The sequence below is a fragment of the Orycteropus afer genome, unplaced genomic scaffold (genome assembly GCF_000298275.1).
Source record: "Orycteropus afer afer isolate SDZICR_OR568_19922 unplaced genomic scaffold, OryAfe1.0 scaffold00060, whole genome shotgun sequence".
Classification (NCBI taxonomy): Eukaryota; Metazoa; Chordata; class Mammalia; order Tubulidentata; family Orycteropodidae; genus Orycteropus; species Orycteropus afer.
The window spans coordinates 8439840-8454201 of NW_006921647.1; the positions used below are offsets into that span (position 1 = coordinate 8439840).

Consider the following 14362-nt stretch of genomic DNA (forward strand, 5'->3'; position numbering starts at 1 on the left):
CCAGCCACTCCTCGGAAGGAAGGTTGGGCAATCCTACTTCCGTAGTGATACTGCCTCGGAAACCCAAGGAGGGGTCACTACGAGTCGGGGCCGACTCGACAGCACATAACAACAACAAAAACAACAAATGTGTCATACAGTTTACGTAAGCTGATAACTCTAGTTTGTGGTTTCTACTTTTACGGTATTGGTTTACATTTCTATGTTTTGAATGTTTCTACTAATCAAGATGGAATTCTTGGGAGGTGCAAACAGTTAATGCACTTGGCTACTAATTGAAAGGCTTTGATTCCACCTATCTTGGAAGAAAGGCCTGGTGATCTACTTCTGAAAAAACAGCCCCTGAAAGCTTTCTGGAGCACAGTTCCACTCTGACACACATGGGGTTGCTATGAGTTAAAACTGACTTGACAATCCTGTTATTACTTGGATAGAACATTGTACTCAGATCCTATGGCCCCAGAGCCCAGAACAAGTTCTTCCTCTATACTTCAAAACAGTGTGGTCCTCTACACTACTCTATACAAATAAAGAGGAAATGACAGGCTATGGAGGCATTAGAGTTCAGATAAAGTTAGCTTATCATGCCAGGCCTTCTGGCAATTAAAACATAACCAACCAACCCATCAGTTGCTGTCAAGTTAACTCCAATTCATGGCATCCCCATGTGTGTCAGAGAACTCCAGAGGATTATCAGTAGTTGATTTTTTTTGAAGAAGCAATATATTAGGTATGTGATAGATACCACTTATAAATGCAATAAACACAGAACTCATCAAAGTAACTGCTTTAGATAAAATGTACTTGAATAAGGTCAAAAGGTTGAGCTAAACTAGTTATTTTCTTGAAATAACACATGACAGCAACAAGAAGTGAAAACGTCAGAATGAAAGATATAAACAATATATAATAGGGGAAAATATGGATATAAAGATTCAAGCCTCTGATTCTCCTCAGTTCACAAGAGGAAAATAGATGTATGCGTCCTAGGCTTTTGTTGTGTGAAGTAGGCTAATGATAATGATAATGATAATGGTAAATCAAACTCACCGCTATCGCATCGTTTCTGACTCAGAGCAACCTCCATTGGGTTTTCAAGGCTGTAAATCTTTATGGAAGCAGACTGCCTCATCTTCCGTCCATGGAGCAGCTGGAGGGTTTGAACCATCGACTTTCTGGTTAGCAGCCAAATTCCTATCCACCACGACAACTCCTTAGGATAATAAGTTAGGGAGTAAAAAATCAGGGTAAGGGAAATGGAGATAAAAACCAGGTGACACTTGACATGAGTCCATGAAGTTCTGAGAGGTGATGAACAGCACGAGACTTAAGGAAGGAAATTTTGCTGTGGATTGTGAATGTATTTCTTGTTGTTGTTGTTGTTGTTATGTGCTGTTGAGTCAGAGCCGACTCACAGCGACCCCTCCTTGGGTTTCTGAGTCAGTATCTCTACAGAAGCAGATTGCCCAATCTTCCTTCTGAGGAGTGGCTGGTGGGTTTGAACTGCCAGCCTTCTGGTTAGCAGTCAAATGCCTTAGGCACTACATTACCAGAGCTTCTCCTTAGTCATTTATAAAACTTTTTAATTTTAAACAATTACAACAGAGTCAGGAAGTTACAAAGATAGTATATAGAGGTTCCATGTACCCTTTTCTTTAGTATTTGTATTTGTTTATTTGAGAGGAGACTAAAGGATTACATTGTTTTTCAGTCATGTTTGGATACTAAATTGATGTTTCCTCTGACAGTGACAGGTCATGTATAGATTTAACTTTTTAAGCGTCATGTTGAAAAAAAAAAAAAAAAAAGACATAGTAACTTAAAAAACAGCCTATTAGTCTAACTACATTTAATGTACATAAGCCCCCCCATAAAAACGTAAGTAGATTCTAAGAAAATCTATTTACTGCCATATAATAACTGGAGTTAATAATTATGGTCATGTGTCATACAAAAAAAAAGATTTGTGGTCTCTGAGGAGGCAAGATGTATGAAATTAATCTACGGACTCTACAGCTCCAAATAGGAAACAACTAAAACATCTGTCAATAGGAACTCAGCTGAATAAATTATGATACACTTATCAATGGAAGACTATGCACACGCTGAAAAGGATGCGGTATTTTCAACATATAATCAGAATCTGCCACATTTCTCCATCTCCTCTGCTAGCAGCCTGGTCCAGGGTGGTATCATTGCTTCCCTCATCTCCTAATTGATATTCCTACTTTCACTCTTCCCTTACTTCTTTACATAGAAGCCAAAGTGAATTTAAAATCATAAATCAGATTTTGTCCTGTCTTTATTTAAAACTTTGATTGTTTTGAACTTGGAATAAAATCAATATTCTTCAACATGGATGTCATCCTCTATATGATCTTGTTCCTACCTATTTTTGTCCTTATATCTTAAGCAATTTCCCCCTCACTCACCCTGCTCCAAACTATCCCACCTCTTTCCTGGTCCTCAGACATGCTAAGTTCATTCTTGACTCAATATCTTTGCATTTGCTGTTTCCTCTCCCTGTAATACTCTTCCTGCTGATTTTCCCATGTCTAAGCCCTTCCTGTTGTGTAGCTCTCAAATGTCACCTTGAAGAGACCGTCCCTAGTCACCATTTATATAAAGTTGCCCGACATCCCTCAATAGTTCTCTAACACCGTTTTGTTTTACTCATAACACTTTGATCAATGTATTTGCTTACTTGTTTATTATGCCTCTCCATTGGAATACAGGAGCTCTGGTAGTGTAGTGCCTAAGGCATTTGACTGCTAACCAGAAATTTGGCAGTTCAAAGCCACCAGCCACTCCTCGGAAGGATGATGGGGCAATCTACTTCCGTAGTGATACTGCCTTGGAAACCCAAGGAGGGGTCGCTATGAGTTGGGTCCAACTTCAAGGCACATAACAACAACAACATTGTTATACAGTCTCCATTAGAGTAAAAGCCAAACCCACTGCTATCAAGTCTATTCCAATTCTTAGTGACCCCCACTGGGTTTCCAAAGCTGTAAATCTTTTTGGAAGTAGATTGCCTCATCTTCCTCCTGCAGAGCAGCTGTGGGTTTGAACCACCGATCTGGTTAGCTACCAATTGCCTTACTCTACTCCACCAGAGCTCGTATCTTGTTAATGTCTGTAACTGGAACATCTTTGAAGAGTTCCTGGTATATAATAGGAGTTCAATTAATATTTATTTAAATGGGAAGTTGTTAGTTGTTAGTTGCCATCAAGTGAATTCTGACTCAGGGCAACCCCATGTGTATAGAGTAGAACTGCCCCGTAGGCTTTCTTTACAAGCCAATAGCCAGGTCTGTTTTCCCACGTGGCTCTGGGTGGGTTCAAACATTTCAGCTAGTAGTTGAGCACTTAACAATTTGCACCTTGCAGGTATTCCATGACTGGGGACTCCCATTACCCACTGCCATCGAATTGATTAAGACTCATGATGACCCATAGAACAGAGTAGGATTGCTACATGGAGTTTCCAGAGCTGTAATCTTTACAGAAGCAAACTGCTGCATCTTTCTCTCAAGGAGAGGCTGGTGGGTTCAAACTGCCAGCCTTTCAGTTAGCAACCAAGCTCTTAACCATTGTGCCACCAGAGCTCCTTGAAAGGGAAGGAGGAGAGGTAAAAGTATGACTTGACTTTCAATTTCTATGAAGACATGTTTCAGTTAGTCTTAAATTACTTGAAGTAAAATGCATTACTTTAATGATCAGAAAAATTAATAAACATATTTTCAATTAGAAAAAATTAGGTTGAAAGTTTTGATAATTAAAATAAGCTTTGTTTATCTGGACGATGCATTTATATGGAATACTTTCTTCCTTGAACACAGTACTTAAGTCATGTGTTACTATACATAGTAAAATGTCTATAATTTTTAAAAGCACTGAACATGAAGGAGCAGAAACATTTCACCCAGTTTTCTTTTCTTTGAACTTGACCACCATATCTCTCAGGTAAATCATTTAAATTGATTTCTTCTCCAAAAGGTAACAAGATCATATTAGCATGATATATGATTTATGCTTATTTTTTAAAATATTACATTTTATATCTTTATTGTATATGTTCATCCTAAACAGATTTATTTGTTCTTTTTATTAGCATACTAAGCTAGTAATATTAGCTGTTGTCCCCAGGTCCCAATGTTAAATCAACATATGTTTGAAAGACCTTCAACTTATCAAGTATTACAGGTCTTTGATTGTTTTGGAACCTCTTCTGATATCTGTGGACTTAGTTCAAGGCCAGTTTATACCTTTTTTTTTTTTTCCTAATAGGATGAACAAATGGTTAATTGTTTGCTTTGGTCACTCAAGTTCAAGTTAATGAATCAGGGTTCTATATAAAAACTCTAGCTAGAGTATCTGTTCAGCAACATTCTCCGTCTACCCATAGATTCTCTTCCCTAGGAATTTTGCAGTAGATATTCAAAATGGTAACAGTATCTTTGATCTGGGGCATTGTTGTAGTAGTGTGCTGTTGTTTGTGGCTTATTCTTGGAATAAGGACAAGGTAAGGCAAGTTTTATTTTTAAATTGTCTTTTAGTTCATTCACTTAATGTTCTTTTAGTTTCTTTGCTATATAATAAAGTTGGCTTTCTGTTCTTAGACACATTTGCATTTTCTTTAAATTTTTTAAGTGGAATCTTTTTATTATATCAAACCACAAATATATATAATACTTTTTAGTATTGACACATACTAGTGGTAATGTCTAAATGTATAATACGACTGACAGAAAACTTATAAGATCTTTGTGTGTGCTTATGAGTGTATATAAAGAAGTCTGAATTAGTAAGGATACAAGTGGCAAGGGAAGCTGCAATGGAAAAGGTTTCTTTCTAGCACGTGGATGAAATAGATGCTCTGATTCAGTAAATATCTTCTTTCAGCTAGTTTTTGTAGTACTTTATGTAGACTCAGTTCAAGTCAGGACCAATCTTATAGCCTGGGTTGATTATTCTATTACTCTTTTCTTATTAATATTAATAAATCTTGGTGGATTGGGGGATTTTCTAAGTGTATGTGACATCATTTTTATTCGTATGTATCATTTATTTATAATTGGCTGAAGAATACAAGAAGTATAAATAGAGTCAGGGCCAGATCCATTGTTTATTTAACTTTGGATTGGCACAGAGAGTATTTTTAGGGAGAGGACTGTGGGTTTTTTTTTTTTTGTTATGTCCATCTCAGAAAGAGAAGAATAGCTCCCAGAACATAATCAGCTGTGTTAATTGTTTTGTGTGTCTACCATTTTTGGCCTTTCAGATATTTTATTTCATGCTTAATGGTTTCTATTTTTAATTAAGCTAATTATCCTCAAACTGAGAAACATAAAATCATTATTTTACACTATCATGATAAGGAAAGACATTTCATCATGCTGGAAAATAAAGAATTTCATATTTTCTAATATGGACATTTAAAATAGAAAAAAAATGAATTAGAATTAATGATTCTGTCTATATTTATCTTACCCAATTTTGTTTTATAACAAGCTAATTTCTCAAATGAGATTCTCCTTCTCTCGAGCTATTATTACAGAATAATAATTTTTAAACTATGAATATTTTGAAAACTTCAATTCTGCATTCCTCTCTGTTATATAGTATTCAATTAAATGGAACTGTTTGAATTACTAGGGAAATGACATTTTGAAAATATATAAACACTAGACTGTAGTTTCATGTCTACACTGAAGGCAAGAAACTTGTTGACTTTTATATCTTCATCATCAGGAAAAGTGACTACCATAAAGTAGGCATTCAAAAAATATTTGTAGAATGCATGGATGGATGGATATAGTCATCATTTTCACAACCTATATGTTAATATAATCCATTATGTTAGCAAAACAGTAGGGCACCATCAACAAAAAAAAGCATTTATCAACAGTAGATTAAAAACCAAATGTGTAATTTTCCATATCTGTCATATATTTGTGTTTTACAGGCGAAAGGGTGAACCTCCTCTGGAGAATGGGTTGATACCATACCTGGGCTGTGCTCTGCAATTTGGTGCCAATCCTCTTAAGTTCCTCAGAGCAAATCAAAGGAAACATGGTCATGTTTTTACCTGTAAACTAATGGGAAAATATGTCCATTTCATCACAAATCCCTTGTCATACCACAAGGTATTGTGCCATGGAAAACACTTTGATTGGAGAAAATTTAATTTCACAACTTCTGCAAAGGTAATCAATGTTGCATACAATACAGCATTCTGTTTTTTTTTTCTATCTATAAGGAATAGATTTAAGGATAGAGATGTTCAAGAGAGTTACCTTTATCTGGAGATTCTCAGAAATACAATAAACCAAATTAGACATCACCTCTTGGTACTAATCTGGTAGACATATGATAGGTTTGTCATTTGTTAACCAGCTAACGAGGGTAAGATTAAAAATTAAACACCTTGCAAAGCCAGATGGTGCTGTGCTGTATGAGTAAGATAGATACCATCTCACTTTTGCCCACCATGTCTACACAACTCCCACAAGAGGTGTAATGGAAAACTTTGGCATTCAATAATTTTTCTGCCATGTTCATGCCACACAATCGTTAATATTGTTAAAGAATTAACCAAGTATTTTGATATCACATAGATATAACCAAAGAGGCTCAGCTATGGAGAAAACAGTTATCCGATATTTACTGAATTTCTTCAAAGAAATATTGGACATGGTCTCTGCCACTAAGTAGGTTAAAGTCTAGTTAAAGTACATGTGATGCCAAGACTCTACAAAGAATATACAGGAGAACTAATGACAAAATATTGTGGATTAGTACCAAATTAGAGTGCAATAAATAAGAAACAGAAAATCATTGTAATCCAGAGATGTTTCCCTGAAGACCTGGGATGTACATGGCCTTGAAGGAAGGGTATGATTAGGCCATTTACTTGTAAGCTACAATAAAATCATACAGAAGAAGCAATTTACCTTTATATAACAAGCAGAAAATTATGAAAATACCTTATCTGTCTTTCAGCCATTTACTAGTGTTGCATCTGGTTTAATTCTTTCTTCATACATGTTTTATTTGCTGCAGGTATTTGGGCATAGAAGTATTGACCCAAATGACGGACATACCAGTGAAAACATAAACAAGACTTTCATCAAAACCCTGCAGGGTGATGCCTTGGATGCCCTCACGGAAGCCATGATGGAAAACCTCCAGCTTGTCATGAGACCTTCGGCCCTTCCCAAAACAAAAATGGCTGCCTGGGAGACAGAAGGCATGTATTCCTTCTGCTACCGAGTAATGTTTGAAGCTGGGTATTTAACTTTCTTTGGCAAAGATCTCACGAGGCAAGACTCACAAAGAGCACTTATGCTAAGAAACCTTGACAACTTCAAGCAGTTTGACAAGATCTTTCCTGCCCTGGTAGCGGGCCTGCCCATTCACATGTTCAAGGCTGCACACTACGCCCGGGAGAAGCTGGCTGAGGGCTTGAGGCACGAGAACCTCCGCAGGCGAAACTGCCTATCAGACCTGGTCAGTCTGCGCATGCTGCTCAATGACCAGCTCTCCACCTTCGATGACTTGGAGAAGGCCAAGACGCACCTTGCTGTGCTCTGGGCATCACGAGCAAACACCATTCCGGCAACTTTCTGGAGCTTATTTCAAATGATTAGGTAACTAGCTGTTTATTTATTTTATAGAAAGCAGAAATTTCACTATTTTAACTTAAAAAGAAAAAAAAAAACCCATGCTATACATCAACATTAATAGACATCAACATTCATCCCCACAAACACTTGAGCAGGTGTGACTGGTAAGCCCATTTTAGAGCAGAACAATTCCAAGAAAAGGAATGGGTCCCAAGCCACACAGTTCACTGGAGTCAATTTAGGCCATCTGGTCCAATGCCTTAGCTCCTACACCTCGTGACTGCTGACTTAAGTCCATGGACAATCTTCACAATCATAAAATTATACAGGTTTACCTCAGAGATACTGCGGGTTCAGTTCTAGACCACTGCAATACAGCTAATATCACAAAAAAAGTGAGTCACATAAATTTTTGGTTTCCCAGTGCATATAAGAGTTATGTTTACACTACTAAGTGTGCAGTAGCATTATGAAAAAGTTTGAAATAGTGTGAGAATGACCACAATGGAGCATAGAAATACAAATTGAGCACATGCTGTTGGAAAAATGGTGCCAATAGACTTCCTTGACACAGGTTGCCATAAATCTTCAATTTGTAAAAAATGCATTATCTGCAAAACACAATAAACCAACAGGCAATAAAGTAAGATGTGCATGTAACAGTAGCCGTATTTTATGATAGTCACACAAATAATTTTTAGTACATTTGTGAGTCTTAGTGTATTGTAATTATGTAATATCGATCGGTTACTGTGACTCTGATGCTCCAGTGAACTTGCATACTCTAAAATAAAGTCTTCATTTCCCATTCAAAGTGCTATGACAATAAATCATAATATAAATGGAAAAGAAAGCTGATCTGTCTGAAATCAGATGAATTATAAGAGTAAATTTAATTTATCCAGGTACTTCATCATTTTTATCTTAGAGTTTTCTTCTAAATTACTATGCATTGGCCAATTTTAGACTCATCAATTTATAAAAGTCTGACCACATTTTCACTTTTATATAGAAAAGGCCCATTTGAGGCAACAATTCTTGTCAGTATCCAAACACATTATAAGTGAGTCAAAAGTAATCCTTTTTTCCACCTTCTCTTATATTTATTGTTATTGCTAGTTAATGTCAAATCAGCTCTGACTCATGGTGACCGTATGTATAACAGAATGAAATATTGCCCAGTCCCGTACCATCCTCATGACTATTGGTATACCACCTAGTTAAAAGAAAGGGGGAAATGCCTGTTTGTTTGCAGACCTGTTGGTATATATGTACATATTTTTCTTTTCTCTTAACTTTTAATAGGAGCCCTGAAGCAATGAAAGCAGCTACTGAAGAAGTGAATAAAACATTAGAAGATGCTGGTCAAAAAATCAGCTTTGAAGACAATTTTATTCGTTTGAATCAAAGGCAACTGAATGACATGCCAATCTTAGGTGCTTACTATGTTTCTCTTTTATTTCCCCTGCACCACTACTTACAGTCCTCATCAATATGTACTAAGTTAAAGTTGTAGGCATATTTCATATGATTGTCTCATTTAATTCTCATAACAATCTTATGATGAGGGACTAATACTGTTTCTATATTCCAAGTGAGGAACCTGGTACATAGAGGTTAAGTTACTGCCCAAAGTCAAATGGAAGCAACTACCCTAGTCTGTCTTCTTTGTTATTACGCTTATCTGACACTACTCTTATGGTTAATGGTAGCATATTATTCATTTAAATAAAACAAAGGGAGAAAAAGTACCATCAAAGAGCCACAATTAACTTTAGTTATCTTTGGTTGATGGGATTAAAGGTTAATTTATTTTTCTGCTTTTTTGCTTTTCTCTGGTAGCATAGTGCCTAAGGCACTTGACTGCTAACCAGAAGGCTGGCAGTTCAAACCCACCAGCCACTCCTCAGAAGGAAGGTTGGGCAATCAACTTCCGTAGTGATACCACCTCAGAAACCCAAGGAAGGGGTCACTACAAGTCGGGGCCGACTCAATGGCACATAACAACAACAGCAACAATATACTGTATAGAAAATATGGAAGAATTGTAATTTTATACCAAGGAAGAGGTTTCTTTTTCGTTTTTGTTATTTATTTTTTTCTAAAGGAAAGAAACCACTCTGTGTTTTCAAGGGCAATGTCTTAGTGGAATGGAGTAGGAGGTAAGAAACTTAGGGACCATGTCAGCCTTGTCCCTAATGAGGAAGACCTTGAATACAGCACTTCTCTTTTAGGGACTTGACTTTTCTCACTTGTAAAGTAAAGTGCTAGCATTCTGTGAGTTTAAAAGATCATGTGATGAGCACCAAAAGCAGTATTGTTAAAAAAGATAAAAGACTGGAAGGTCAAGCTGAATCTTCTCATTATGCTATATATATATTGAATTATTATTCACAAGATAGTTCTTGTTGTCCCTGTATTTTCTTCAGGCAGAAGGGCATCACCATACAGCATCAGATAAAATGGTTTCTTCTAAACATTAAATTGAAGTTGCATGAAACATGTGGAAAAACTTTTTTTTTAGAAGTGAGTTATCAGCATATTTAATCTCAAAAGTGATAAACTTTGAATAATTCATATATAAACAATTTGCTGACTTTCCCAATTTCATTAGTTATTTTCATGTAGAAATAAGATTACTTTTCCATAAAATTATGAACACCTAACTCCCATTGATGACCAAGAACATTATATCTTTATTAAAATATTATTATTAGCTCATATTATTAGATTAAAAAAAAACATTTAGACACAACTGAATAATTAATTGATAATAATACAGTGATAACTGAAAAATGTTTGGGAAATATTTATCCAGCCACCCTCTCTAGTCTGTATCATTGTGTTCTAGCTACTAGAAGTATTCCTGACTCTATATTATGTGGTCATTAAGTACTTTCTTTGTTCTTTCTTTTCCTCCTTCTCCTTCTCTTCTCCCCTATTCTACCTACCTTCCTTTATTCCTTTAAAACTATTTAGATAGCATCATCAAGGAGTCTCTGAGGCTCTCCAGTGCCTCCCTGACCATCTGGGCTGTGAAAAAGGATTTCACTTTGGACATTGAGGATGGCTCCTTTAACATCCGTAAAGATGACTTCATAGCTTTTTATCCTCAGTTGATGCACTTAGATCCTGAAATCTATCCAGACCCTTTGGTAAGTTCAGTGTCCATGTGACGTCTCAAAAAAAAAAAAAAAAAATCAAACTCACTGCCATCAAATTGAAACTATTCAACTCATAGCAGCCCCCTTTAGGTTTCAAAGGCTTTAAATCTTTACAGAAGTAGATTGCCCAGTATTCCTTCTGTGGAGTGGCTGGTGGGTTTGGACCGCCAACCTTCTGGTTAGCAGTCAAATGCCTTAGGCACTACACCTCCAGAGCTCCTTATGTGATGTCTATCCAGAGCCAAATGAAGAGGAAATTAACTAGTCATTTGATCCTTGTGCCCTTGGGATTGTCTCCTTAATCATGTAAAAAATTCATATACTTTGGAAAATGTGGAAGATGGCCTGAGTTTTTTATTTTTATGCCTATTTGTGCTCACATAATCTCTGCTAGATTATACTTGTAATCATGATAATAAAGCTGTCACTTTTCTTTTTCCTTAAAAATTACCTGCTACCAAATCCAGAGTATTGGATAATATACTGGCTCATCTAGTTTCTGATCTGAGCCTTCTTCATAATTCTGCCTAACCAAAGTTCTAGTCTTCCAGACAGGGTAGAGGGCAGCATAAAGTTTTCCTATTCCTTTAGTGCTCATTAAACTCCTGTTCTTTATTAGTGTACAATTTGATCTGGGGTGTTTACTAAATTACTAATGAATTAGATTTTTAAAAAGTGATACATTCTTTTAAAATGATTTTATGGATATTTTTTCTTTGTGTTTTTATTGCAGACTTTTAAATATGATCGGTATCTTGATGAAAATGGGAAAGCAAAGAACACCTTCTATAGTAATGGAGTCAAATTGAAATATTACATTATGCCCTTTGGGTCAGGAGCTACAATCTGTCCTGGACGATTATTTGCTGTGCATGAAATGAAGCAGTTTTTGTTTCTGATGCTTTCCTGTTTTGAACTTGAGCTCGTGGACAGTCATGTTAAATGTCCTCCTTTGGACCAATCCCGTGCAGGCTTGGGCGTTTTACCACCATTAAATGATATTGAGTTTAAGTATAAATTCAAATATTTATGAATCTATGCTTGGAAAAAGAGGACACTAGATAGAATTGTAGAATAAATTCCATCACTTAACAGTCCCTCTGCAAAAATGCAGATCCAATGCTGTTCACTGAAACTTGCTTGTGAATCTTAACATTTTGGTGACAGTTTCCAGATCTCAGAATCTCAATCTGTGTTACGAAAAGAACTAGTTTCTAGAAGCACAATAATTTGTTTTTGTTTGAATAAGTGAATGTATGTTCATTAGCCAGAGAGTGAACTTTATTACTTTCAGAGGAAAAAAAAAAAAAAGTATTTTTTCTTCCAGAAAGAAGTTGTTGTAATTAGCAGACTGGGTTTTTTTTTTTTCCTCTCTCCCTAAGGAAACTGCTATATTTTAACGAAGACCACACAACAATATTGAGAAAGGTATAAATTCATGTTTTAGTGAAACTGTACTATTTCTTGACTATATACTGGGGTTTCTTTAGGTGTGAAGATATTATAACAAAGAGTAGTTTAATGGGGGTATGTCTTGCTTTTTAATAAAAAGGAAATAGTTTGTAGCTTTCTCTATATCCAGTATTCAGAGCTTTTAAAATGATGATATCAATATCCTGAAAACATTAAGGATGGTTTTCATACTTTCCTTTTATGTTTTAATTTACTGTTGCTGGAAATTTTAATGTTTATGACAGGTTTTAACTCTCTTATCTCCTCTTTGATTTGATTCCATAGTAATATGAGAAGATTTTTTTTAGAGAATAAAAAGGAATTTTCTTGTTATTACTAAGTACATATCAATGAAAAGAATGTTGCTTTCATATGATAATTTGGAGATTGTAAACTAGATAAAAATGACCGTTTAAAAGCTTTGATTATGAAATATGCAAAGAGTTCATTAGGTATAGTTTGGCATTGTGTTTTATTTAAAAACTTTTTATCTTTAAATAACTTGTAGTTGAAGGAAAAATAATTTAAGGCAAAGTGATAGTGTATAACTGTTGTGTACCACAGACCTTTGGTAAAATATTTTAAGTTATAGAGTTATCAGCTATGAAGTTTCTATTAATATTTCTCTATACATTTATATATAAATTATATTTATCATTTTTATATTAAGATATTAAGAAAGGATTATATGTAATATTTCATTTTTAAATAAGTCATCTTTCAGAAATAAAAGTATGACTACATATGAGTGTTTTAAATTTTTAAATATTCAGAATGTTAAAACATTTCCCTACTGGTAAGCTACAAAAATTTTGTTCTGGTTTTGTTCATGAGGAAAGTGAAATCATCAGTACCCAAAATCTATCCCATACTACATAAAATTTATTTGAAAATTTTAGTCTTGTTATTTAATGTTGTTGTTGTTGTTGTTATGTGCCGTCGAGTCGCCCCGACTCATAGCGACCCCTCCTTGGGTTTCTGAGGCAGTATCACTACGGAAGTAGGATAAATAGCATGGAATTATCTTTTAAGAAAGTTATTTTACTATCAAGAAAATTAAACTCATTTGGATTCAGTTCAAGATGAACAAAATTCTGTTTCATAGGAAACTTATAAACTAAATTTCTATGTGGTATTTTATCAGTTGCAAAGTGCATCCATACATCTTTTTGCATCTTTATTCTTAGATAGCAGAAATTGGCAAATTAAAGCCTGTGAACCAATTCTGACCCACCGCCTTTTTTTGTGCAGTTTGAGAGCTAAGAACATTTTTTACATTTTTAAATGGCTGAAAAAAAAAAAATCAAAAGATGACTAATACTTCATGGCATGTGCAATATGATGTGAAATTCACATTTTCATGTCCGTAAGTCAATTTTATTAGGAAACAGCCAGGCCCATTTCTTTATGCAGTGTTATGGCAGCTCTAGTTAGCAATGACAGGTTTGAGTAGCTGCAACAGACACTGTGTGGCAGCAAAGCCTAAAATATTTGCAACTGGTTCTTCAGAGAAAATGTTTACAGATCCCTGCTGCATAGCAATACCAAAGCCTTTTTTTTTCTTGCACTATAATTTTGTTAACTTTTGAAAAATGGACTTGCATAAGAATTTTTTTTTTTTTAAGAGTGTGTGAGGGAAATACATTTTAAAAGCTGTATGTTTTGGTTACCTAGTGCTGCTCTACTAGAAAATGCCACAAATGAATGGTTTTAACAAACAAGAATTTATTCTCTTACAGTTCTGCAGGCTAGAGGTCCTAGTTCAAAATACCAGCTCTAGGGGGTAGGTGAAAGCCTCTTGACCTTGGGCTTCAGCTTGACCTCTTGCTTCCAGCCCACTGAAACTGAAGGCTTCTCTTAACTCAAGCAGCTTCCGGCTGCTGAGGCTGACAAATGACAAACCCAAAGTTGACAAGTAAAATGGCACAGTCCCGAGGTTACCAAACAACATGGTTCAAGTCCACTAGTTAAAGTCCAGAGACAGTCCCAAGATTGGCAAGAAACATGGCAGGCTGCTTGCTGAAGGAAGACTCGGCTACATGCAGGGTCCAAACATACCAAAAAAATGGAGACCTTTCTTGAAGCTTCTTAAATACTGGAAGCAGACCACTTCCCTAA

General features: G+C 35.6%; 1 protein-coding gene across 1 annotated transcript; it reads left to right on the plus strand.

The window, feature by feature from the left end:
- The first annotated feature begins 4445 nt into the window (after window positions 1–4445).
- LOC103195852 (cytochrome P450 7A1) lies at window positions 4446–11825 on the plus strand. Its single transcript, XM_007939488.1, has 6 exons — window positions 4446–4525; window positions 5969–6209; window positions 7066–7652; window positions 8934–9064; window positions 10608–10783; window positions 11526–11825. The coding sequence occupies exons 1-6, from the start codon at window positions 4446–4448 to the stop codon at window positions 11823–11825; spliced, it is 1515 nt and encodes a 504-aa protein (XP_007937679.1).
- Window positions 11826–14362: the final 2537 nt, after the last annotated feature.